The 23321-nt window shown below is 43.1% G+C and overlaps 1 protein-coding gene across 2 annotated transcripts; it reads right to left on the bottom strand.

Moving 5' to 3' along the window:
* Positions 1-638: 638 nt before the first annotated feature.
* On the bottom strand, positions 639-18798 carry LOC106609249 (transmembrane protein 168-A). Of its 2 annotated transcripts, none has more exons than XM_014207829.2 (5): positions 18698-18798; positions 16999-18307; positions 10502-10644; positions 4421-4695; positions 639-2781 (listed from the first exon to the last, which is right to left on the bottom strand). In XM_014207829.2, exons 2-5 carry the CDS (start codon positions 18166-18168, stop codon positions 2234-2236), a joined length of 2136 nt encoding a protein of 711 aa, XP_014063304.1. In that variant the 5' UTR covers positions 18169-18307; positions 18698-18798; the 3' UTR covers positions 639-2233. The 2 variants fall into 2 exon arrangements, with proteins under 2 accessions (XP_014063304.1, XP_045577882.1); XM_045721926.1 differs by lacking the exon at positions 18698-18798 and adding an exon at positions 18556-18695.
* Positions 18799-23321: the final 4523 nt, after the last annotated feature.

The following is a 23321-nucleotide window of genomic DNA, read 5'->3' on the forward strand; positions in this document are numbered from 1 at the left end:
AGTGATTCATTTAATATTGACTTAAGGTGTCCCTGGTGTTGAATTTCCACCAAACATGTTGAGGAAAGGGGAATTAAACTGAAGTGAAAGCTTTGTGTCCAGCTAGACTCCCCAGTGAGAGAGAGAACTGACAGCTTTTTACAGCAGCACAGGACAATTATTCCTACAACATCTGTCCAGACTTCTACGTTCCCAAACCCAATATTTGCTGCCAACAATAACATTTATACAGCAAGGCTCTGTATTTGCTCAGTCTGTAAACCATGCCATTTTAACGTTTGGAATTGGAACGGATGGCTAGGGACACCTCTGGGTCATCTCCTCTCGCTTATGCCCCATTTCATGATTCATCTTTCCCACTCTGCTTTTTTATTTTTCCTCTCTCGCTCTATGCATCCCCCTCTTCCTCCTCTCTCTACACATCCTATCCTCTCAAACCACAACTAAAGAGACAAGCAATTATGTAGAGGCGATTGGGCCCAATTTAACCCATTGAACGTGCTTTCCAAACTAAACTGACTCTGACTCTTTTCATCTCTGAGGTAAACTTCCCATTTCAATGCCCAGGTAAATACCAGAATGTTGCTCAGCTGCACAGGCTTTTTACAAAAGGCAATTACTTTCAATAGATAATGTGATCAACGTTTTACATATTCACTTTATTATTCCAGCATAATTGGAGATAAGGCATCACATCGGTTCTTATCAGGACAACAAAGATATAGCGAGACAAAAAGCTTGGCTTTCATTTATATGTAGAATAATACAATTTGACCTTTTTAGCATAAACATCAGTGTATCATAAAGGCAGCATCGCAGCGAAAGAGCGAGAGCGATGAGAGAGAGCACCAGATGAAGCAGAAAGGTTGGCCAATATGGGTCACCATGGCCATCAAGGAGGGCACAGTGATTCAATGATGGGCTAAATGTGGTGAGTCATTGTTTTAACAGTGGATTTGACTCCAAAACAACTGCAGCAAACTGACACCAGGCAGGGAGCTGTGTAAATGTATATCCCTGCAGCTATATGGATCCTGTCAGCCTGACCAATTGTCAACACTCCCTCCTCCTACTCACACTGAGGCAGCACATTTATAAAATTAATGGTTAAAAAAACGAATCAATGAATTAACCACATTTGTTGTGATCCGTCTAATGGAACAGAATTGGGTGCTAAAATAAGGTAACAAGGCTTTCATCTCATCATTTTAAATAGTCTACAGAAACCAACACCAAACGCAAGGCAAGACAAAATCTTTGGCTAGACATTTTAATGGTAAAATCTATATACTATCAGTTTCAAAAGGGGAAATAAACATGACAAACAATTTACAAAAATCTTCCCAGAAAAAAACACGTATGAAATAATTATATATTTCATTTTCAAAATAAAGCACAATGTCCCAAGAAAGTTCAATTTACAAAGTAACACAAGGCACATAAGGTGGATGTCAGTAAACCATAGATACACAGAATATTGTGGAGATTATCTACTTGTGCCATTAGATACAAGGCCCATACTAGCATGGTAGAAGTCTATAGCAATAAGACTGATTGCGGTGATTGTCTATAGCTTTACCATAGAAAGCAGGCCTATTGTGGTGACTGTACTTTACCACATATTCTATTGGTGATTGTCTACACATAACTTACCATAGATACTGGTCAACACATTTACATTTTAGCCACTTAGCAGACGCTCTTATCCAGAGCAACTTACAGGAGCAATTAGGGTTAAGTGCCTTGCTCAAGGGCACATCGACAGTTTGTTCACCTAGTCGGCTGGGGGATTTGAACCAATGACCTTTCGGTTACTGGCCCAACCCTCTTAACCGCTAGGCTACCTGCTGAAACTCCATTGTGATCTCCTTGCCTGGCTACCCATCCACATTGCTCCGTCCAACTGATGTTGTTTCTCCACAATGGGTCTGGATTTGCCCCCCCCCCAATGATTTCTAGAATGCGAACACAATCTGACCAATCTGATTGGTCCCAGAAACCGATGGGTCGGGCCAGAGCCGGACTACCTGATTACGTTATCAACTTTGATTCTCTGATTGGATCGTCTATAACAAATCTAACCAATCACTGATGAATTTGTTTTGAAGTCAACTTCTAGGATGACAGCTTCAGACTGAAAGTATGGAGCGATTGATAGAGCAGAGGAATTCAATTCAGGGCGAGTGGTCAGGCAAGTGATCTCCCAGGCAGGCAGACAGACAGCTCAGTCAGTCTATGAGTGGACCAGTTTGATGCCCTGTCCCGTGTCTAGTATATTGGGAGGGAACCAGCCCAGTTTGAATCGCCTGAAGCACTTCAGACACACTCCACACAGCCAGAGGAGGTTGAGCCCACAGCACCAGTTGGATAGGTGCACCAGAGGATAGGTAGCCTGGGGGAAGTGGGTCTTCCAGTGCTCGGCCACGTCGCTCCCTGTGGGAAGATGGAGCGTGTAGTCGCTCCAGTGCTTTGACACGCCGTAGGCCGCCGCCACCGTCCTGTCCTTCTCCGACCACTGGGTGGTGCTGTCCGGGTTGCAGTTGAACTCCACCCACTCCGAGGTGAAGTCCCCGAGGCGGGGGGCGTCCCCGCCTTCGATGTCGCCGGCGGGGGCGAGCTCGGCCCCTTGCACGGCCAAGTAGACTCCCTCCGTCCTGCGGACCTCCTTTACCCAGGGCATGGAGTTCTCTGTGTCCAGGACCAGGATGAGACGGGAGGTGAAGCCGTTGTTCTTCTCCTTCCACCACTCCAGCAGCTGCTCCAGACGCAGAGAGTCTCCTCCTGGTAGAGAGAGAAATAAACATTGTAATAACCACAACCTAGTCTTAGGCTGGGAACAAACAAGGAACAACCATTGTTCTATATCAGAACATGCACAACGTAAACCAAAAGGAACATGTGAACAGTCAAGTTATTTGTCAAATCCTCTCTATCGTTATTCTGAGCATCGTCTACAACTACACACCTGTATGGCCTATCCCTAGTATAAGGCACCTAAATCTTGAGTTATAGGGACTGCTCTCTGTTTGGGCACCCTTCCTCTGTGGCAGAAACGTGAGCGGCGTACGAGTGTGTATATGTGCACGTGAGTAGCCTGTGTGATTGAGTGTGAGTGCCAGAGACACCCCACCACCCCGCTCTTCCCAGTCCGTTCTGTAAAGCTCCAACGCCAGCCAGGACCCAGGTTGTTTTCCACCCGGCCTCCACTGCTCAAACACTGTGACACGGGGTATGACACGCAGTATCCTTCATGAGGATTAATACGGCAGTGTGCTCCGTGGCAGGAAGATTAAGAGGTGTCCGTAGATGGTGCCAAGATATTTCTTTACAGTTTGGGAGCTGCTCAGAAAGGGACTGGTTAGGTGGTCGCGAGCACACTGATGCTTAAAAGTACAATTTGGGTTTCAGGGGAGCAGTGGGGTGGTATACTGTGGCCGCGTTGATGTTTTGACACATATTACTAGAAGACTTAGTTGGATCTATATCGTTAGGAGGACAATACATACACGTTTTTTATTTTTATTGACCCTGCATGTTAGGAGTTTAGTAGCTAGTTTGATAACAAAGGTTTTAAAAGTTACTGTAATCATAGCTTAGAATGTACAGTATGATACAAATATATTCCTTCCTTAGTCCATTAAATAATAATTGGTTAATGGGTTAATAATAATACTAATTAACGACACTTATTACAGCTGACTTGCCCGATGAGCCACGACGACTGTCTGCACGCATTTGAATAAGGTAGGTGGTTAAGATAGGTGGTTAAGGTAGGTGGTGAGCAAGTAATGGACATTAAAGACAAAAAGGTAAAAGTTGTCGGGGTTCATGTTGAAAAGGAGAAGTTACGAGTGGGAGTACATCAATGGTCAAGTCATGTTTAACTTGTCACTGAGCTTGTCTTGCACCATGCAGTGATAAAGCGTGGGCGTGTGTTGGCAGCCACTGAAGACAAACTTCAGTCATCACACTGGGGAAAATGTTGGACTCTTCACTTCTACTAAGAGTCGCCATGGATTAATGAAAAGTACAGGCACACGCTGTATCTGGCAGACTACTCAATATGTTGGACTTGTTCTGACTACTGCTGTGGTTCCAGACATTTCTCAAAAACAAATGAAAAACATTTAAATGTTTGTCAAAACAAAAAAATAGTATTCTACACTCATCCTCATGTTTTATTCAAACATATAACCTTAATTTGATCCTGTATTTATTTTATTTTTTTCATGTTTGATCTAGTCTGGAAATAAATAGGTGAAAAATAAACACTGATAAATGATGAGAGACAGAGCGAGGCAAGAAGCTTGTCTGCTGGTTTCTGAGCGTTGATTAGAGCCAGCCAGCCAGCCAACCAGCCAACCAACCAACCAGCAAGCCAGCCAGCCAACCAGCTTATGTAAGCTATGGTGACCCTCACCTGCCAGTGCCCAGGCCCCGGTGCGCTGCGTATGCCCGCTGTAGAACACCACGTATGTATCATGGCGGGGCCCGTCGGCTGTGCGAAGCTCCAGGAAGGCCTTGAGTTTGGCCTGCAGGGCCTCCAAAGTCACCCCGCTGGTGGAGTAGTCACAGCCAAACGTCTCGATCATGTGGTGGGAGAAGAGGTGCTGCACGCTGTTCAACATGCCCGTGGAGCGCACGTTCAGCTCCTGCACCTGGTCCGGAGGTAGGAGGGTGGGATGGCCGTCTGGGCTGTGGAGGGAACGGAGAGAAGGATGAGAGGACGGGTGGAGGAAAGGAGGGAACGAGAATGAATATGAGGAGAGAATGGCAAGTGGAGATAGGAATTGAAAAGAGGAAGATGAGGAGAATGTAGAGTAAGGAAAGGAATAGAGGTGGAAGAGAGGTGAAGGCACTGGAAGTACAGTAGAGATGGAATATTAGATAATATGAATGTGTGTGTGTGTGTGTGTGTGTGTGTGTGTGTGTGTGTGTGTGTGTGTGTGTGCGCGCGCAGGGCTAAGATGAGTGAGAATAAAGATGGAGATGAGTCCTGACCCAACAACAAGATTCGGAGGTTAAGACAGAGCCATCTGTTTGATCCGGCACACCTCTTTCTCTCCATCCCAACAGCACCAGGCATGAGGGCAGGAGTCAAGGCTGCCCCTGTCTCCGTCACTCAACATAGCCCCACTCACTCTGTATCTCTGTCCCTGTGCCTGGCATTACTCACAACTTTCTCCATTCAATCACAGAGACATCTACATAACTCAAAACATGTCATCTTAAAGCAGAGTTATTATGATCTTGAGACAGACTTTGGGCTGGATAGATTGGAGAGAGTTCTGTTTAAATAATGAGTCGATTTTGACTGAGTAGTTGTGTTGAGATGACTGGGGGCAGTGGATAACGTGGCTGTTGGAGGCTGACGTGACAGATTTGTTTCACTAACCTGGCCTAGGTCTTATCTATACAAAGATGGAAACATATTAGTCTCTCGCTATCTCCTTCCCTCTGTCCTCCCTCTCTAAAAGCCCGGTCTCTCTCGCTCCCTCCCCTGCACCCTCTCTCACTTTGTCCATCTGACTTGCTCTCCTTTGTTCTCTGTCCCTCGCCGTTCCCTTCTCCTCCTCATCTTCCCAAGGGGCCCTCACCATTGTAAAAACATGATCTGAGCCAATCAAACAGTAGATAATACACTGCTATATTCTCAACATGCTCTCGGGTCTCCCGCTGGGGCCTACATCCCCTGGCATACAGAGCAGATGTATGGGCCTGCATCCGAATCACCACCACAGAGCTAGCTACTGCTAAGTGCTAACTGCCCTAGCACAGAGGTCAATCAAATCAATCACATTTATTTATAAAGCCCTTTTTACATCATAGAGGCAGAGTCTGAAATGGCACCCTATTCCCTGCATAGGGCTTTAGTCAAAAGTAGTGCACTATGGGTCCTAGTCAAAGGGATAGGGTGCCATTTTGGACAGAGAGTGGCCCTGCCTGGTCATAAACACATTTTCCATCCACAGCCTCTTAGTATGCCAGGGAGAGAGCAGCCTCAGGGGAGAAACATTAAGGCCATGTTTATTGGGATATTTTTCCACTTGGTTTGTCCAGTGAGGGAATTGAAATTATGGTCTGTCCCTCTGGATGCTGTAAAGTTAAGATATTATTATTTTCTTTACTTCGGTGCAGGGAAGATTGATGATTGTGGAGAAGAATAAAGTGAATGTGTGTCTGTGTATGTGAGGTCTGTGTACGTGTGTATATTGAATTGTGTGTGTGTGTGTGTGTGTGTGCGAGCGTCAGAGTTTCCATTACGAAAATGTGGCGTCTGACTTTTGATCGGCAGTATTTTAATTTAACAGACATTTGAGAAATTTACCGGACCCATATGCATTGGGCGCATAACCTGATTAGGGCGTCCACCCACTGACAAAAATCACATTTAGATTATTTATCTTCACAGAACATGCAACTCGAGGACACAACAGCGTGCGTCCTTCTTACCGAATTCCAATGCGCACTTTTAAAATAAGAATAACTGCCACATTTACTTTTCATCAGCCAACAAGACGAGTAATAAGCAGCAAAATCACTAGCCTATGTCAATGTAATATCCCCCATAGTCGAAAAGTTTACCTATTCTTATGGTCAGCTTGTCGTTCAATGCGAGAAAGAAATAGCCTATTCCAAACAGACCCTGGGACAGTTATGGGATGATAGATCCCAAATTCATACAACTAGTAGGCCTCGCCTACATAAAAAAATGTAACAAATTTAAAAGCAATGAGGCTAATGCAACAGATCAGAACGTTTAGCTTAAAATGTTGATAAACTATTATTTCTTCACAGTATAAGCTTAGCAAAGCACACAAGGCAGTAAGCTACGCAGATATGTTTGTTCCGTAATGCAATTAGCAGAAAAACAGTTGTCAAACGCAAACTTCACATGCAAGCAGTTTCATGTGACAGAGATACAAATATCTGTTAGAAATATGGAAAGAGGGGAGATCTAAAAGATGCAACAACTAGCATGGGTTGCTAATATGACTGGAGCTGTGTTCGAATACCCATACTAACATTCTGTATACCACATACTTCATGAGTATATACTACATACTATTAGTTCATTTTAGTATACTGTACATGAACGGTATCGTTTCAGTTGAGCGTACTAGCGCTTTGCCTGTCTACCGGAAGTTGATGCTGTTGCTATGCAACCTCTTGCTAGTTTGTTAGCATAACAAATGACTAGCTAGACATTTTACGATTTCGGGGGTGTTCGCAAATTCAATCTGGAGTGACAGTCTGGGCGTTCATAAATTCAGAGTGTTGTTAGATTATTCGTTCATAAATTCAGAGTGTTTCGCTCTCGGAACGTTCAGAGCGCACACTGGGCACTCTGGCTGAGGAGTAGGGTCGATCCGAGTGTTCGCTGGCAGTCAAGCCAGACACAAATGAGAGAACACCTCACTCTAACCATTTTACTCGCCCTAGCAGAGCTGGTTAGGCTGTTTTCATGTTATCCAGAGCGTTGGTGACTGGAAACAATTTAATGACGCTTTTTTTGGCCAACGTTTACTGCCACTGGCCATATTCAATGGGTGTTGAGTGTTCGTAAATTCATCAGTTATTCTGCGCCCTGGCACTCTCAGACGAGAGTGTTCTGAAATCGGAGTAGATAGCCAGAATTAACAATGTCCATTGAAACACACAATGACTATACATACCACTTAGCTAAGAATGATGTGAATAGTTAGATAGTTAAAATACTGCCTGGCAAGTTCGATGTATTAGTAGCCAACTAGCTAACATACCGGTACATACTGCTGTAATGCTATGCTGTTTATAAGGATAGCGTAGTTAACAAATTGTCAGCCAACATAACTTACTTGAAAAGTCATGACTTTATTACATTGCTCAACATTTTCTTAACATTTGTCATAATTAGTTAAAGCAATGAATTTGTATCAGCTCTCGTCGGACTTTGGCTGCATTTTATCCAACATTTTCTTCAAATCTGAAAACGTTGTGAAGTCACACCCATTTTCTGAAGAATTGCATTATGGGCCCTAAAAGCACGGAAATAGTGTACACTGCTTGTATACTTTGTATTTTGGCGAATTTAGTACGACATCGGTGAACTTTTGGCATACTAACTATATCCATACTTTATACTCACATCAAAAATAGTATGGTTAGTATTGAACACAGCTTAGGATTGTGCCTTTGGTTACTGGACAATGAAAGAAAGTTGATTTGAAAACCAATAGAACATGAGAGAAATAGGCTACACGCCTCATAATATGAAGTAAAATGTTCAAGTTTCAAACAGTTAAATATATGTTTTCAAAATGCATACTGCTCCAGCTCATTGCAAAGTGGTGTGTGACATGCTGAAGCCTGCCTATACCGTTGCCTATATGCACTTGAATGGCGAATGGGAAGCGTGCTTCAATTACAAGTTGAGAAATAAAAATAGCTCTTTTTAAATCGTGGCCATCAAAACAGTTTAACACGCAATTGCATTTAGAATTGTTACGCAATGATTGGGCTTATAAAAGCAAGTTTCACTCCAGCAGCATCAAATGAGCTGTTTGAGAAGCTGTAGCAGCAGTTCTCGCGCTGTGTGTAGATGTTGACCCGCTGTGTGTAGATGTTGACCCGCTGTGTGTGGATGTTGACCCACTGTGTGTGGATGTTGACCCGCTGTGTGTAGATGTTGACCCGCTGTGTGTGGATGTTGACCCACTGTGTGTGGATGTTGACCCGCTGTGTGTAGATGTTGACCGACTATGATTTTTCAACAATACCGATTATTGGAGGACCCAAAAAAAACGATACCGATTAATCTGACGATTTTTATATATTTGTAATAATGACAATTACAGCAATACTGAATGAACAATGAACACTTTAATTTTAACTTAATATAATACATAAATAAAATCTACTTCGTCTCAAATAAATAATGAAACATGCTCAATTTGGTTTAAATAATGCAAAAACACAGTGTAGGAGAAGAAAGTAAAAGTGCAATATGTGCCATGTAAAAAAGTTTCAGTTCCTTGCTCAGAACATGAAAGCTGGTGGTTCAATATTCCCAGTTCTTCAATATTCCCAGGTAAGAAGTTTTAGGTTGTAGTTATTATAGGAATTATGACGTGTCGACTATTTCTTTCTATACCATTTGTATTTCATATACCTTTGACTATTGGATGTTCTAATAGGCACTTTAGTATTGCCAGCCTAATCTCAGGAGTTGATAGGCTTGAAGTCATAAACAGCACTGTGACTCAAGCTTTGCTAAGAGCTGCTGGCAAACGCAGTAAAGTTTGAATGAATGCTTACGAGCCTGCTGCTGCCTACCACCGCTCAGTCAGACCGCTCTATCAAATATCAAGTCATAGACTTAATTATAATATAATAAACACAGAAATACGAGCCTTTGGTCGTTTAAATGGTCAAATCTGGAAACTATAATTTCAAAAACAAAATGTTTATTCTTTCAGTGAAATACGGAACCGTTCCGTATTTTATCGAACGGGTGGCAACCCTAAGTCTAAATATTGCTGTTACATTGCACAACCTTCAATGTTATGTCATAATTATGTAAAATTCTGGCAAATTAGTTTGCAACGAGCCAAGCGGTCCAAACAGTTGCATATACCCTGACTCTGCGTGCAATGAACGCAAGAGAAGTGACACAATTTCCCTAGTTAATATTGCCTGCTAACATGAATTTATTTTAACTAAATATACAGGTTTAAAAAAAATATACTTCTGTGTATTGATTTTAAGGAAGGTATTGATGTTCATGGTTAGGTACATTCATGCAACGATTGTGCTTTTTTCGCGAATGTGCTTTTGTTAAATCGTCCCCCGTTTGGCGAAGTAGGCTGTGATTCGATGACAAAATTAACAGGCACCGCATTGATTATATGCAATGCAGGACAAGCTAGTTAACCTAGTAATATCATCAACCATGTGTAGTTAACTAGTGATTATGTGAAGATTGATTGCTTTTTATAAGATAAGTTTAATGCTAGCTAGCAACTTACCTTGGCTCATTGCTGCACTCGCGTAACAGGTGGTCAGCCTGCCACGCAGTTTCCTCGTGGAATGCAATAGAATCGGCCATAATCGGCATCCAAAAATGCAGATTACCAATTGTTATGAAAACTTGAAATCAACCCCAATTAGTCGGCCATGCCAATTAATCGGTCGACCTCTAGCTGTGTGAAATTTTCCGCTCATAGGCTCTGTATCTGTATGCTGTGCGTGTGTGATAAACATAACGACTAACGAAAATACACACGCGACAATTTAATTCCACAAAATGTTGCACATGAACTTATAGACCGATAAGCATGTATTCGCAAATGTATTTGTTTTTGCCAAAAGCTGGCTATTACCGGCTAACGGAGACCCTGGTGTGTGTGTGTGTGTGTGTGTGTGTGTGTGTGTGTGTGTGTGTGTGTGTGTGCGCGAGTTCAGTGTACATGTGTCTACGTAGTCTTTATATATATATGTGTGTGTGTGTACGGTTAAATACCTGCTGTAGCTGGTAGGGACGACGAGAGCGTAGCCCACACATGTGCCCCCCAGGCAGCTGCCCAGCTCATGGAAGAACCCGTGGGCCAGAGACTCCAGAGGGAGGACCACCAGGAACACACTCATGAACACACCATTTAAGGGCTGCAACACAAGAGAGCATTTAATTTGTGATTTTTAAAAATGTTTTGAAACAAAAGAGAATTGAGCTATTTAGATACAGACATAAAACAATTCTATCACAAGGCTTCAGCTCAAAACACCCTTCAAAAGACACTCAAGTGAAGCTGTGGGAATGAGTTCAAAACACCCTTCAAAGACACTCAAGTGAAGCTGTGGGAATGAGTGAGAATGAAGCCTTTTCAAAGATAGATTGTGGCCTTGGAATTCACTTAGACTATAGGCCTACCCAATGGACTCTGTTATACAAATTCACCAAGCTATTAAAATTCAGTAAATAAACACAAATTACAAAGAAACAATAGGCATCTAAATTATTTGATGACGTTGCCATGACAATTTCCACGTAGCCTTGTGTTTCCTCAATTACACTTGTGTTACATTCACATTTGCAATTAAAATCCTTATTAACTCTTTCCTCAATCTGACTTGTCCAATTAGCGAGGCACCAGCAAGGTTACCACATCACTTCGGAGCTCCATGCTTCATTATTAGCTAGTCAGTTTTGGATGGAGGCAGCAGACCTCTTGTTAAATTCAGCTCCGACTGCCCAAGGCCTCACAGCTGGTCCATCATCATCTCCTCAGTCCTGATTTGACATAGTAGCTCTTATGCCATCCCAGCCTTCAAGCCCTTTTATTGTAGAGCAAGGCTATAGGCCTAGATTAACGAAAAATAATTCAAGGCTATAGCTAGGCCTACATGTTTGGTAACACGGACACTGAATTGTATATTTAACTTTTTTATGTTGAGTGTGTGGGTGGGTAAGTGTTATTGCTTAAAGACATGCTCCAGTACTTTGGTGACTAAGAAATAAAAACATTTAACCTCCCGCTTTGGTCTGGATGTGTCAATGTGTAGTTCATACATGCATCATCTATAGGCAGAATTACTGTCACCTTAAATAGCCACGAAATCAGTCAGTGACTGCTTTCTTGAAGCTGCGCTGCGCCATTTTCCCTACATTTCCCCCCACATGGGCAAGACTCCAAGCAATTAGAGTTCTAGCCAATAAGCTTCAGCCCCTCGCATGAGTGACAGCTAGCAAGACGCCTGCCCATCGTTATCCAAAGAGGTTGCAGTGCGGGCCCAATGACTCAGTGGACACAGCAGAGAGAGGGCGAGAGAGAGAGAGAGTAATTACGTGGTGCACATAACTGCACATTTGCGATGTAGTATGTAAGTTTTGGAGACCACTTTTGGCTCGTGAGTAATATTTTCAGAACAACAAGTATACAAAAAAGGTACAGGAGAATCTCTTTAAGGGCAGTTCCATTTCAGCAAGCCATGACACCCACCATCTCCGATTGTTGTTGAAATAGTTTGTCACATTCCTGCAAACATTAGTCTTTTCAACAAAATATTTGAACTCTGAGCAATTAAACTAATTGATTGCATCCAAATTGGCCATTTCAAATCATAGGATTCATATAATATTAATTAAATATAATACCCAACATCTGATTTGGACCAAACTACTTAAAATGACTAAGAGGTGAGGAATCCAAATAAATCGCCAACAGCCACGCATGTACCCCACCCAAACCAAGCCCACTCCAACCGCCAGTATACAGTATCAGTTCTCTATGTTTGACAAGTATTATGAAGCTTTTTCTCCCCATAAATTAGTGTGAGAGTACCAGGTTTTGTCCACTAGATGCTGCTGTTCCTGCTCGTACTGCAATAGCCTTTTATACATTTTGCAGGTCTCTTGTGCTTATTAAAGGTCGTTTTTATCCCAATATCAAATCATTTCTGAGTAACAATTAAGTACCTTGATTGGGATTGTTTTAAATTAAAATGGTCAAAAATAACAAAAAAAATCTTCTTAGCAAAGAGCAATTTCTCAAGCAAGAATTTTGCTAGGATTGTCTGGGAGTGGTCTGAGTGGGGAAGGGAAAATTGCAAACTAGCTGAGAGATTTGGAACGGTTTCTTATTGGTCTATTTACTAATTTACCGCTTGGTGATGTCAACAGTCAGGCCAAATCTCCATCCCACCAAAACAGGCAGAAATTTTAGGCGGCCTTTTCAAATCAAACTTTGTGTCACATGTGCCGAATACAACAGCTGTAGTCCTTACCGTGAAATGCTTACTTACAAGTCCTTAACCAACAGTGCAGCTCAAGAAAGAGTTAAGAAAATATTTAACAAATAAACAAAAGTAAAAAATTATTAAAAAGTAACAATAACGAGTCTATATAAGGGGGGTACCGGTACCGAGTCAATGTGCAGGGGTACAGGCTAGTTGAGGTAATATGTACATGTAGGTATGGGTGAAATGACTATGCATAGATAATAAACAGCGAGTAGCAGTTTGCCGTGCAGTAGCAGAGAAAACAGTCTAAGACAATTTTTTGGGCTTTCCTCTGACACCGCCTAGTATATAGGTCCTGGAAGGCAGGAAGCTTGGCCCCAGTGATGTACTGGGCCGTACGCACTACCCTCTGTAGCGCCTTACGGTCAGATGCCGAGCAGTTGCCATCCCAGGCGGTGATGCAACCGGTCAGGATGCTCTTGATGGTGCAGCTGTAGAACTTTTTGAGGATCTGGGGACCCATGTGAAATCCTTTCAGTCTTCTGAGGGGAAAAAGGTGTTGTCGTGCCCTCTTCACGACTGTCTTGGTGTGTTTGGACCATGATAGTTCGTTGGTGATGTGAACACCACGGAACTTGAAACTTTCGACCCGCTCCACTACAGCCCCGTTGAAGTTAATCGGGGCCTGTTCAGCCCGCCTTTTCCTGTAGTCCACGATCAGCTCCTTTGTCTTGATCACATTGAGGGAGAGGTTGTTGTCCTGGCACCACACTGCCAGGTCTCTGACTTCCTCCCTATAGGCTGTCTCATCGTTGTCGGTGATCAGGCCTACCACTGTTGTGTCATCAGCAAACTTAATGATGGTGTTGGGTCGTGTTTGGCCACGCAGTCGTGGGTGAACAGGGAGTACAGGAGGAGACTAAGCACACACCCCTGAGGGACCCCAGTGTTGAGGATCAGTGTGGCAGACCTGTTGTTGCCTACCCTTACCACCTGGGGGTGGCCCGTCAGGAAGTCCAGGATCCAGTTGCAGAGGGAGGTGTTTAGTCCAAGGGTCCTTAGCTTAGTGATGAGCTTTGTGGGCACTATGGTGTTGAACACTGAGCTGTAGTCAATGACCAGCATTCCCACATAGGCATTCCTTTTGTCCAGATGGGAAAGGGCAGTGTGGAGTGCGATAGAGATTGCGTCATCTGTGGATCTGTTGGGGCGGTATGCAAATTGGAGTGGGTCTAGGGTATCCGGGATGATGATGTTGATGTGAGCCATGACCAGCCTTTCAAAGCACTTCATGGCTACCGAGACGAGTGTTATGGGGCGGTAATCACTTAGGTATGTTACCTTTGCTTTCTTGGGCACAGGGACTATGGTGGTCTACTTTCAACATGTAGGTTACAGACTCGGTCAGGGAGAGGTTGAAAATGTCAGTGAAGACACTTGCCAGTTAGTTTGCGCATGCTTTGAATACACGTCATGGTAATCCTTCTGGCCCAGCAGCTTTGTGAATGTTGACCTGTTTAAAGGTCTTGCTCACATCGGCTACCGAGAGCATTATCACACAGTCATCTGGAACCGCTGGTGCTCTCATGCATGCTTCAGTGTTGCTTGGCTCGAAGCAAGCATAAAAGGCATTTAGCTCGTCTGATAGGTTCGCGTCACTAGGCAGCTTGTGTCTGGGTTTCCCTTTGTAGTCTGTAATAGTTTTCAAGCCCTGCCACATTCGACAAGCATCAGAGCCAGTGTAGTAGGATTCAATCTTAATCCTGAAGTGACGCTTTGTCTCTGATGGTTCGTCTGAGGGCATTAAAAGGGCAACATCATTTTCACAATTTCGCAAGTATTATTCCAACCTCAGTGTGGAAATATATAAAACACAGGTAAATCTCATTTTTGACTGCACAGGGCCTTTAAATGAACCCATTGCAACTTTAGGTAGAAAAGCAACAGCTTTTGCTCATGATTAAAATAAATGGTGGGTCATAGCTTAAAGGGATATAGCGAGATTCTGACAATTAGTTTTCTACCTACCCACACAAACTCGCGGATAGCATGTTATTGTCTCTGCGTGCAGTATTAAGGAAACTACATTATATATTTTTTTGGGCGAGCCAATGATGACGCTACTCGTCTAGCATTAACTGGAAATCTACAGGTACAGTAGTATAAGCTGGCTGGAGATCTTATATGATGTGGCAAATAGTTGCCTCAGTGTAGCATGTTATGCTAGTAGCAGATTACCAAGTAAAGCTAAATAATGTATGGCTCTTTATGTAAGGAGATAGACATATTAAAGTGCTAATTAATTTGGTCACGGTTGAGAGCAGAAGCAGCTCTCCTCTCCGGCTTGGGACTGTCTTGTGAATGCATGCCAGGCCTCTAGCAAGCGTCAGTCTCTGGGGCTTATGACGTGACGCTTGATGTTTCAATGTTGATGATGCCACTCGCCTTCCTTTGTTACTAGGCTATGCAGCTATCATGGTCAGATCTGTCTCGAATGAGATAATTAAAATCTTCTCAATGATGAAAAACCCAAATAAATGAAAAGCTCAGATCAATCACTCAATCGATCAATCAGCTGATCAATAAACCAACTGATTTATCAATCCATCTTTTCATTCATTAGTATAACATATACAATGGCTTGCGAAAGTATTCACCCCCCTTCACATTTTTCCTATTTTGTTGCCTTACAACCTGGAATTAAAATTTTTTTTTTTTTTTTGGGGGGGGGTTGTATCATTTGATTTACACAACATGCCTACCACTTTGAAGTTGAATTTTTTTTTTATTGTGAAACAAACAAGAAATAACACAAACAAAAACTGAAAACTTGAGGGTGCATAACTATTCACCCCCCAAAGCCAATACCTTGTAGAGACACCTTTTGCAGCAAATTACAGCTGCAAGTCTCTTGGGGTATGTCTCTATAAGCTTGGCACATCTTGCCACTGGGATTTTTGCCCATTCTTCAAGGCAAAACTGCTACAGCTCCTTCAAGATGGATGGGTTCCGCTGGTGTACAGCAATCCTTAAGTCATACCACATATTCTCAATTGGATTGAGGTCTGGGCTTTGACTAGGCCATTCAAAGACATTTAAATGTTTCCCCTTAAACCATTTGAGTGTTGCTTTAGCAGTATGCTTAGGGTCATTATCCTGCTGGAAGGTGAACCTCCGGCCCAGTCTCAAATCTCTGGAAGACTGAATCAGGTTTTCCTCAAGAATTTTCCTGGATTTAGCGCCATCCATCATTCCTTCAATTCTGACCAGTTTCCAAAACCCTGCGGATGAAAAACATCCCCACAGCATGATGCTGCCACCACCATGCTTCACTGTGGGGATGGTATTCTCGGGGTGTAGAGGTGTTGGGTTTGCACCAGACATAGTGTTTTCCTTGATGGCCATAAAGCTTCATTTTTGTCTCATCTGACCAGAGTACCTTCTTCCATATGTTTGGGGAGTCTTCCACATGCCTTTTGGTGAACACCAAACGTGTTTGCTTATTTTTTTCTTTCAGCAATGGCTTTTTTCTGGCCACTCTTCCGTAAAGCCCAGCTCTGTGGAGTGTACAGCTTAGTGGTCCTATGGACAGATACTCAAATCTCCACTGTTGAGCTTTGCAGCTCCTTCAGGGTTATCTTTGGTCTCTTTGTTGCCTCTCTGATTAATGCCCTCCTTGCCTGGTCCGTGAGTGTTGGTGGGCGGCCCTCTCTTGACAGGTTTGTTGTGGTGACATATTCTTTCAATTTTTTATAATGGATTTAATGGTGCTCCGTGGGATGTTCAAAGTTTCTGATTTTTTTTTATAACCCAACCCTGATCTGTACTTCTCCACAACTTTGTCCCTGACCTGTTTGGAGAGCTCCTTGGCCTTCATGGTGCCGCTTGCTTGGTGGTGCCCCTTGCTTAGTGGTGTAGTGGTGTTGCAGACTCTGGGGCCTTTCAGAACAGGTGTATATATACTGAGATCATGTGACACTTAGATTGCACACAGGTGGACTTTAACTAATTATGTGACTTCTGAAGGTAATTGGTTGCACCAGATCTTATTTAGGGGCTTCATAGCAAAGGGGGTGAATTCATATAAACATCAAGTTATTTTTTTCATTTCACTTCACCAATTTGGACTATTTTGTGTATTTCCATTACATGAAATAAAAATCAATTTAAATTACAGGTTGTAATGCAACAAAATATGAAAAACGCCAAGGGGGATGAATACTTTTGCAAGGCACTGTATTACCCTGCCAGTTCACCATTTACCACTATGGAGCATCTTACCTGCCAGGACACAGCTGCCAGTATGGCTGTGGACACCAGGCTGAAGAAGACCAGGCGTTCAGAGATCAGGCAGAAGTGTCTCATCCCCCGCGAGGCCATGATCCGGTCCAGGCTGCGTGTGTCTGACTGCTGGATCGAGCGCGCTTTCTGACATTCACTCAGCTTGGTGTGGAAGCCCCATAGTGTGATCAGCAGCACCACATGGCAGACTGTCCAAAACAGGCCAAACACACAGAATCCAGGGATCACCAGGTACCACAGTTCTAGATGGCTCATCTTTAGAGCGGCTAGGACGAAGAAGGCTATCTCCACAAGCCCCAGAGGGAGCAGGGAGATTCGACGCCAGACACGTCCCCAGGAAAGCAGGGGCAGCCAGCGCTCGGTGGCCCCCAGGCTGCTGAAGTAGACGTCCAAGAGGGGGTCACATATCAGACGGCCCAGGTAGCAGCCCAGGGCGAAAGGATTGGTGGTTATCCTCACGGCCTTGAAGAACAGCAGGGAGGTGACCAGGGTAAAGCAGGCCAAGTTGGGAAGGGCTAGGAGGGACTTAACACGTAGGCTCACGATCAGAGCCCCCAGCGCCACCACTAGGGCAATGAGGGCAATAGATTTGTGCATCAGCATGGTGGTGCTAGCAATTCCAAAGCCCAGGAGTTCTAGGAGCTCCTCGGACAAGAGCAGGGTGGGTTTATAGTGAACGCAGCCCATTATCCTATCTGTTAAGGCCCACACCGTCCTCAAAGCCACACTAGCCAGCAGCAGGTAGTTAGTAGCCTGCTCCTTCACATTCTCCTCCAGCGAGGGACTATTGAGGAAGCACAGGAGGCCCAGAAGGAAGCCAAACCACAGGTGGAAGAGGCTGAGACTGGCCGACTCCATGGAGAAGTAGTAGTAAAGGATGCTGGCGATGCCCAGGACGAAGAGACCCAGGATGAAGATAACAAGGATCATGGGCTCGTCTGTCTGCTCCCAGCGCACGTACAGGCCCAGGCATACCGCCACCATCAGGTTGAAACTGGACAGGTAACCAAGGCAACGCACTGACGACCACATGTCCACCTCCCTGCTGGGCTCATGCCCAGGCCCAGGCCTGCTCTCCTCCTCCGGCTCCAGGCGTGACATGGCTGTGTAGAGACAGTGGCTGAGGCAGTAACAGATCCTCCTGAACATTCAACTGGGAGGACTCATGATTCAATGATCAGATATAACACTGACAGTAGCAAGCTTGTGTAGGTTTTGTAGTGGACTGGGACACTTGAATTTAGGCAACATTATGGATGAGATCCAGATGAAATAGGCTATTCAGCCACTGTGAAAGGAGAACACATTTTGGGAATGTTAAAAATGTGTACATGAATTATCATAAACACAACAATCATCCTAATTTAGCTGTCATATGTTGGCTGGATGACAAGCAAGTAAACAAACACCGTTATAATTATCATAGCAATTAACATGGACACTGTTGCTATTGACAGAAGATTAGAGATAGTTAGCTAGCGTGCTAGGTGCTGCTGTCAATAGCACAAGAATGCCACATAGCACAACAATGGCTACCTAGTTACGCGGCGTAAGGTTGAATAAGTGATGACATCTCCCACAATTCCAGAGACATTACAGTAAAACTACTTCAAATCATTAAAGCTGTTCACAAATACCTAGCGATGACAAAACGAAAGATTAACATTGAGTTGCTTACTCTTGTTTGTTTAAAAACTTGTTTCGTTTCCAGTTCGTGATGTTTCCGGACTCCAAACTACGGCAAGGATGATGAGTCAAACATAACTGGGATTTTGCGTTTGCAGAGAAAACGAATGTGGTTTGACGTCAGGTTGTCCCTCTCAATAAATTATTATTCCATTAGAGGTGACATCAATAAAATATAATTATTTACGTTAACAGTCAGTGGCGGTTCTAGCTTGTATGGCTCCCTAGGCGAATTCCCGCTTCAGCGCCCCCCAAAAAAGAAGCACCATTCTGCACTAACTGTCATTTTTATTCAGACATTTGGAACAACAATAAATAATCATAACATTTAAAACTATATAAATATAAAAATATATACAGAAATAAGAAACAAAGGCAAATAGAAACAAACTGTAGTATATAAATACAAATCAAAAATAGAATCGAATTATTACACTATTACACTATTGCTAACAAAAAAACACAAATAAAACTAAATTGCACGAATCCTATATCACACAAATAGAATAACACACTTATAAAGAAGAGAACCTGATTATTACACTATTGCACTTCAAACAAGAAACACACAAACTAAATTGCACAACTGCCATCTAAACCCTGACCTTTCTTGCCTTCCTTAATGGAAAGTCATCAATTACATCATCATAAGAAATTTGCCCAGCAATTGCATGGTTAATACTGATGACAGCAAGGCCACTAAGGTGTTCCTGTGACATGGTGGACCTCAGGTAGGATTTGATGAGCTTCAGCTTTGAAAAGCTCCTCTCTGCTTCAGCTACGATCACTGGAAGAATAAGACAAATTCTAAGAGCATAAATTTGGATTGGTTTTATATTATTCTTAACGATTTTGCACAAACCAGAAAAAAATGCAACAATATGTCTGTGAAACTATATTCACAGTATTATTAATGAATTGTGTTTTATTCGGTAGCATTTCGTAGTGTGACTGATTTTACTAATTGCATTAGTACTGTACAAAGTTAGAGGTGCGCTATTTGATAGATTCCCCCGCTCTCCCTACCTCAGGCTTCCAGTGGGGAAACCTGATGTCAACCTACCATCGCCCCCCTCCCCATCTCATACTTCTGAGTGGGAGAGCTTCCCAGACAGTAGCCTGCCTAGCTCACAAACTAGAATCAGGGCGCCCGCTCCGACAAGTTTAATTGACCCACAGTCCCACACGGTGACATGATATCATTGACGTAATGTGCATATGAGCAATAAAACAAAAATTGTCCAGGCGCCCCATACCAAATTTTTGTTGTCCGGGCACCCCGTACCGCGCCCCGTACCGCCCCCCCGGCAAGATGCCGCCCTGGATCGCTGCCCATGTCGCCTATACCTAAATCCACCACTGTTAACAGTACTGATAAAAAAATAGAAATCTATCAAGATAATTGAACAAATATGTAATTTTAATATTCATTGATCAGAAAAGACAACCACCTCAAGCATATATGTCACGTCCTGACCATGGTAAGCTGTTATTTTCTATGGTAGAGTAGGTCAGGGCGTGACAGGGGGGTTTTCTAGTTGAGTTTTTCTATGTTGTTATGTTCTAGATTTGTATTTCTATGTTGGGTTGTTCTAGTTTTTGTATTTCTACGTTGGGCTTTGTTTGAGATTATCTCCATTTAGAGGCAGCTGGTCATCGTTGTCTCTAGTTGGAGGTCATATTTAAGTTGGTGTTTGTCCCACCTGGGTTTGTGGGAGATTGGTTTTTGAGTAGTGTCTGTTTCACCACTGCGTCAGTTTTTTTTGGGGTCATTCAAGTTTATTTATGTATTGCATAGTTTCACAGTATAAATAAAATGTGGAATGACACCCACGCTGCACTTTGGTCTGCTTCTCCTTCAGCTTACGACAACCGTGACAATATAATTATTGCATCCACATCCATTGTGTGCCCTCTATGGTCTGTGAACATAGCATGGTGAAGGTGGCATAGTGGTGCCAAGGGGCACATCTCAAATGACACCCTACTCAAGTAATTACTTTTCTACATACAGTAGCTCTGGTCAAATACTACACTATATGGGAATAGTCCAAGAGAGATTACAGTGGTTAATTATGATACTTTCTGGAAAATCATTATGTGGAGTAGTGTGGCTTTGTCTCAACAGGGGCACTGTAGAGGCAGGGGTCTATTCATTTTTATTTTTCTCTCTGCATTGTTGGGAAGAGCCCATAAGTAAGCATTTCCCTGTTGTTTACGAAGCATGTGACAAATAAAATGTGGTTTGATTCGATCTTTTCTGACTGACTAGGTATAATAATGCACATACAGATACAGCGGCAGTCCTTCCTCCCACACATCACTGTGAAGCCCACAGAGCCAAGAAACGTCTGAGCTGGAGACTGGAGACACAACACTTAACACAGTCGCAGCCCTCATCAAAAATCATATCAACGTACTGTAATTGGAGGGATTTAGGGCCCTGAGTTTTTCCCCACCATTTCATATGATGACATGACCAGGAAAACTCTAGACTGTAGTTATGAGCACCATGTGTATCAGGACCACATAAATGTTCTGTATAGTTTACATTAAATACATTTGGTCAAGGTGAATGATACATTTGTACTTGAGGATTGTAATGTAAATAACATAAATTCAAATTCTATGGTACCCATATCTGTAACCGCCAAGCCCAAATGCAGGCTTTATTTGACTATCCTCTTCTTTTTTGCACCGGAAATCTCAACGTTGGGCTTTTAAGACCAAGATAAACCCATTGGCCTTTTGGATCATTTACAGCATTACTGAGGAGAAGCCTTTTAAAAGGTTTATTTAGGATTTTCTGCTGATACAACATGATAAACGTAAGGATGGGATGAACATCAAGGGGAAGGCTAATTCACTATCCTGAGGCTATAAAGCATCCAAAAAGTTTCTCTCTCTCTCTCTCTCTGTGTGTGTGTGTGTGTGTGTGTGTGTGTGTGTGTGTGTGTGTGTGTGTGTGTGTGTGTGTGTGTGTGTGTGTGTGTTTGTAATAGATTGACAATCAACATTCACAGCTTATAAACAGCCTATTTATTGATACACAGATAGGGTGGTATCTCAAAGTATCAGGAGGAGGGCAAAGTGAGGTTCTGCAGAGATAAGTGTGTGTGTGTGTGTGTGTGTGTGTGTGTGTGTGTGTGTGTGTGTGTGTGTGTGTGTGTGTGTGTGTGTGTGTGTGTGTGTGTGTGTGTGTGTGTGTGTGTGTGTGTGTGTTTGTGTTTGTGTGTGTGTGCTGTACCCCAGGTACTGTAAAAGTGAAATGTTAATGTCAAAGTGAGTGTGTTTCTCTCTGCTGAGCTGATTGGGGAAGAGTAAGGCAGAGTGTCGCGTGGTGTACCTGAGGGCCTGAAGGCTACGGTAGTCACACCCGTTTACACTCTGGGGAAATCGACTGACGATAGGAAGAAAGAACACTTGTGAGTGTTTCAGAGTGTATTAAGAGGTCATCACTTTTTTTTTTTTATAAATACACCCAATTAGTCCACTTCAACCTTGCTCTTTTTTCCTCAATGAAATATCGAGGTCGTCATGTATTAAATAGGCCACATATTTCCTGCAAGACCACGATAACTGTTACAACAGATTTCAAGTGACCATTTTTTAAATTAGTGCAGAGTTGCTTCATCCTTAATTGAATATCTGGTTGGAACGTAAGACTATTCTTGGTAAGCAGCACAGGAAAGCAGCTCAGCAGCACCTGCCCCAACACAGCAGTAGTTCCCTGGTGTGCTGTTTCCACAAGGCAGAGAAGACTAGCTCACCCGTGATTACTTATTTTCCGAAACCCAATCAGAGCTCATGAATGGTGCCGATGTTTTCATTACCCCCTGTAGGTCACAGCACTCAATGAATGAACTCCCACATAAAGAGAGTGGGAGGGAGAGAGGGGTGAAGGAGACTGAGGACAGAGAGAGAGAGGGAATGAGAGAGGGAGAGGGGGAGAAAGGGACAGAGAGTGAGAGGGGGAAGGAGAGGGAGAGGGGGAGAAAGAGAGATAGAGAGTGAAAGATAAAGAAGGAGAAGGAGAGAAAGAACTAGAATATATAGAGAGAGAGGGAGAGAGAGAGGGAAAAATTAGAGAGAGAAAGAGCGATGTTCATCTGAATTATGCAGGGAGTCCGGGCCTCATCGCGTGTTCGTCATTCTTAGATGTGCAATAAGACGTGGCAAGATGACTTTACAACCACATTCTGAGGAAACATGGCCACCCTAATGGAACCACCACCATCCAGTATCCACTGTTGGGGAGCAGTGAACTACATGTAGTTCAACTAGTAATTTATTTTTTTGCCATGTAGTGGTGTAGCTACAGTGAATAGGGAAAGTATTCAGACCCCTTGACTTTTTCCACATTTTGTTACGTTACAGCCTTATTCTAAAATTGATGAAATTGTTTTTTTCCCTCATCAATCTACACACAATACCCCATAATTGCAAAGCAAAAACAGGTTTTTAGACGTTTTTGCAAATGTATTAAAAATACAAAATTGAAATATCACATTTACATAAGTATTCAGACCCTTTACTCAGTACTTTGTTGAAGCACCTTTGACAGCGATTACAGCCTCGAGTCTTCTTTAGTAGGACGCTACAAGCTTGGCACCTGT

Source organism: Salmo salar, chromosome ssa07 (genome assembly GCF_905237065.1).
Source record: "Salmo salar chromosome ssa07, Ssal_v3.1, whole genome shotgun sequence".
Taxonomy (NCBI): domain Eukaryota; kingdom Metazoa; phylum Chordata; class Actinopteri; order Salmoniformes; family Salmonidae; genus Salmo; species Salmo salar.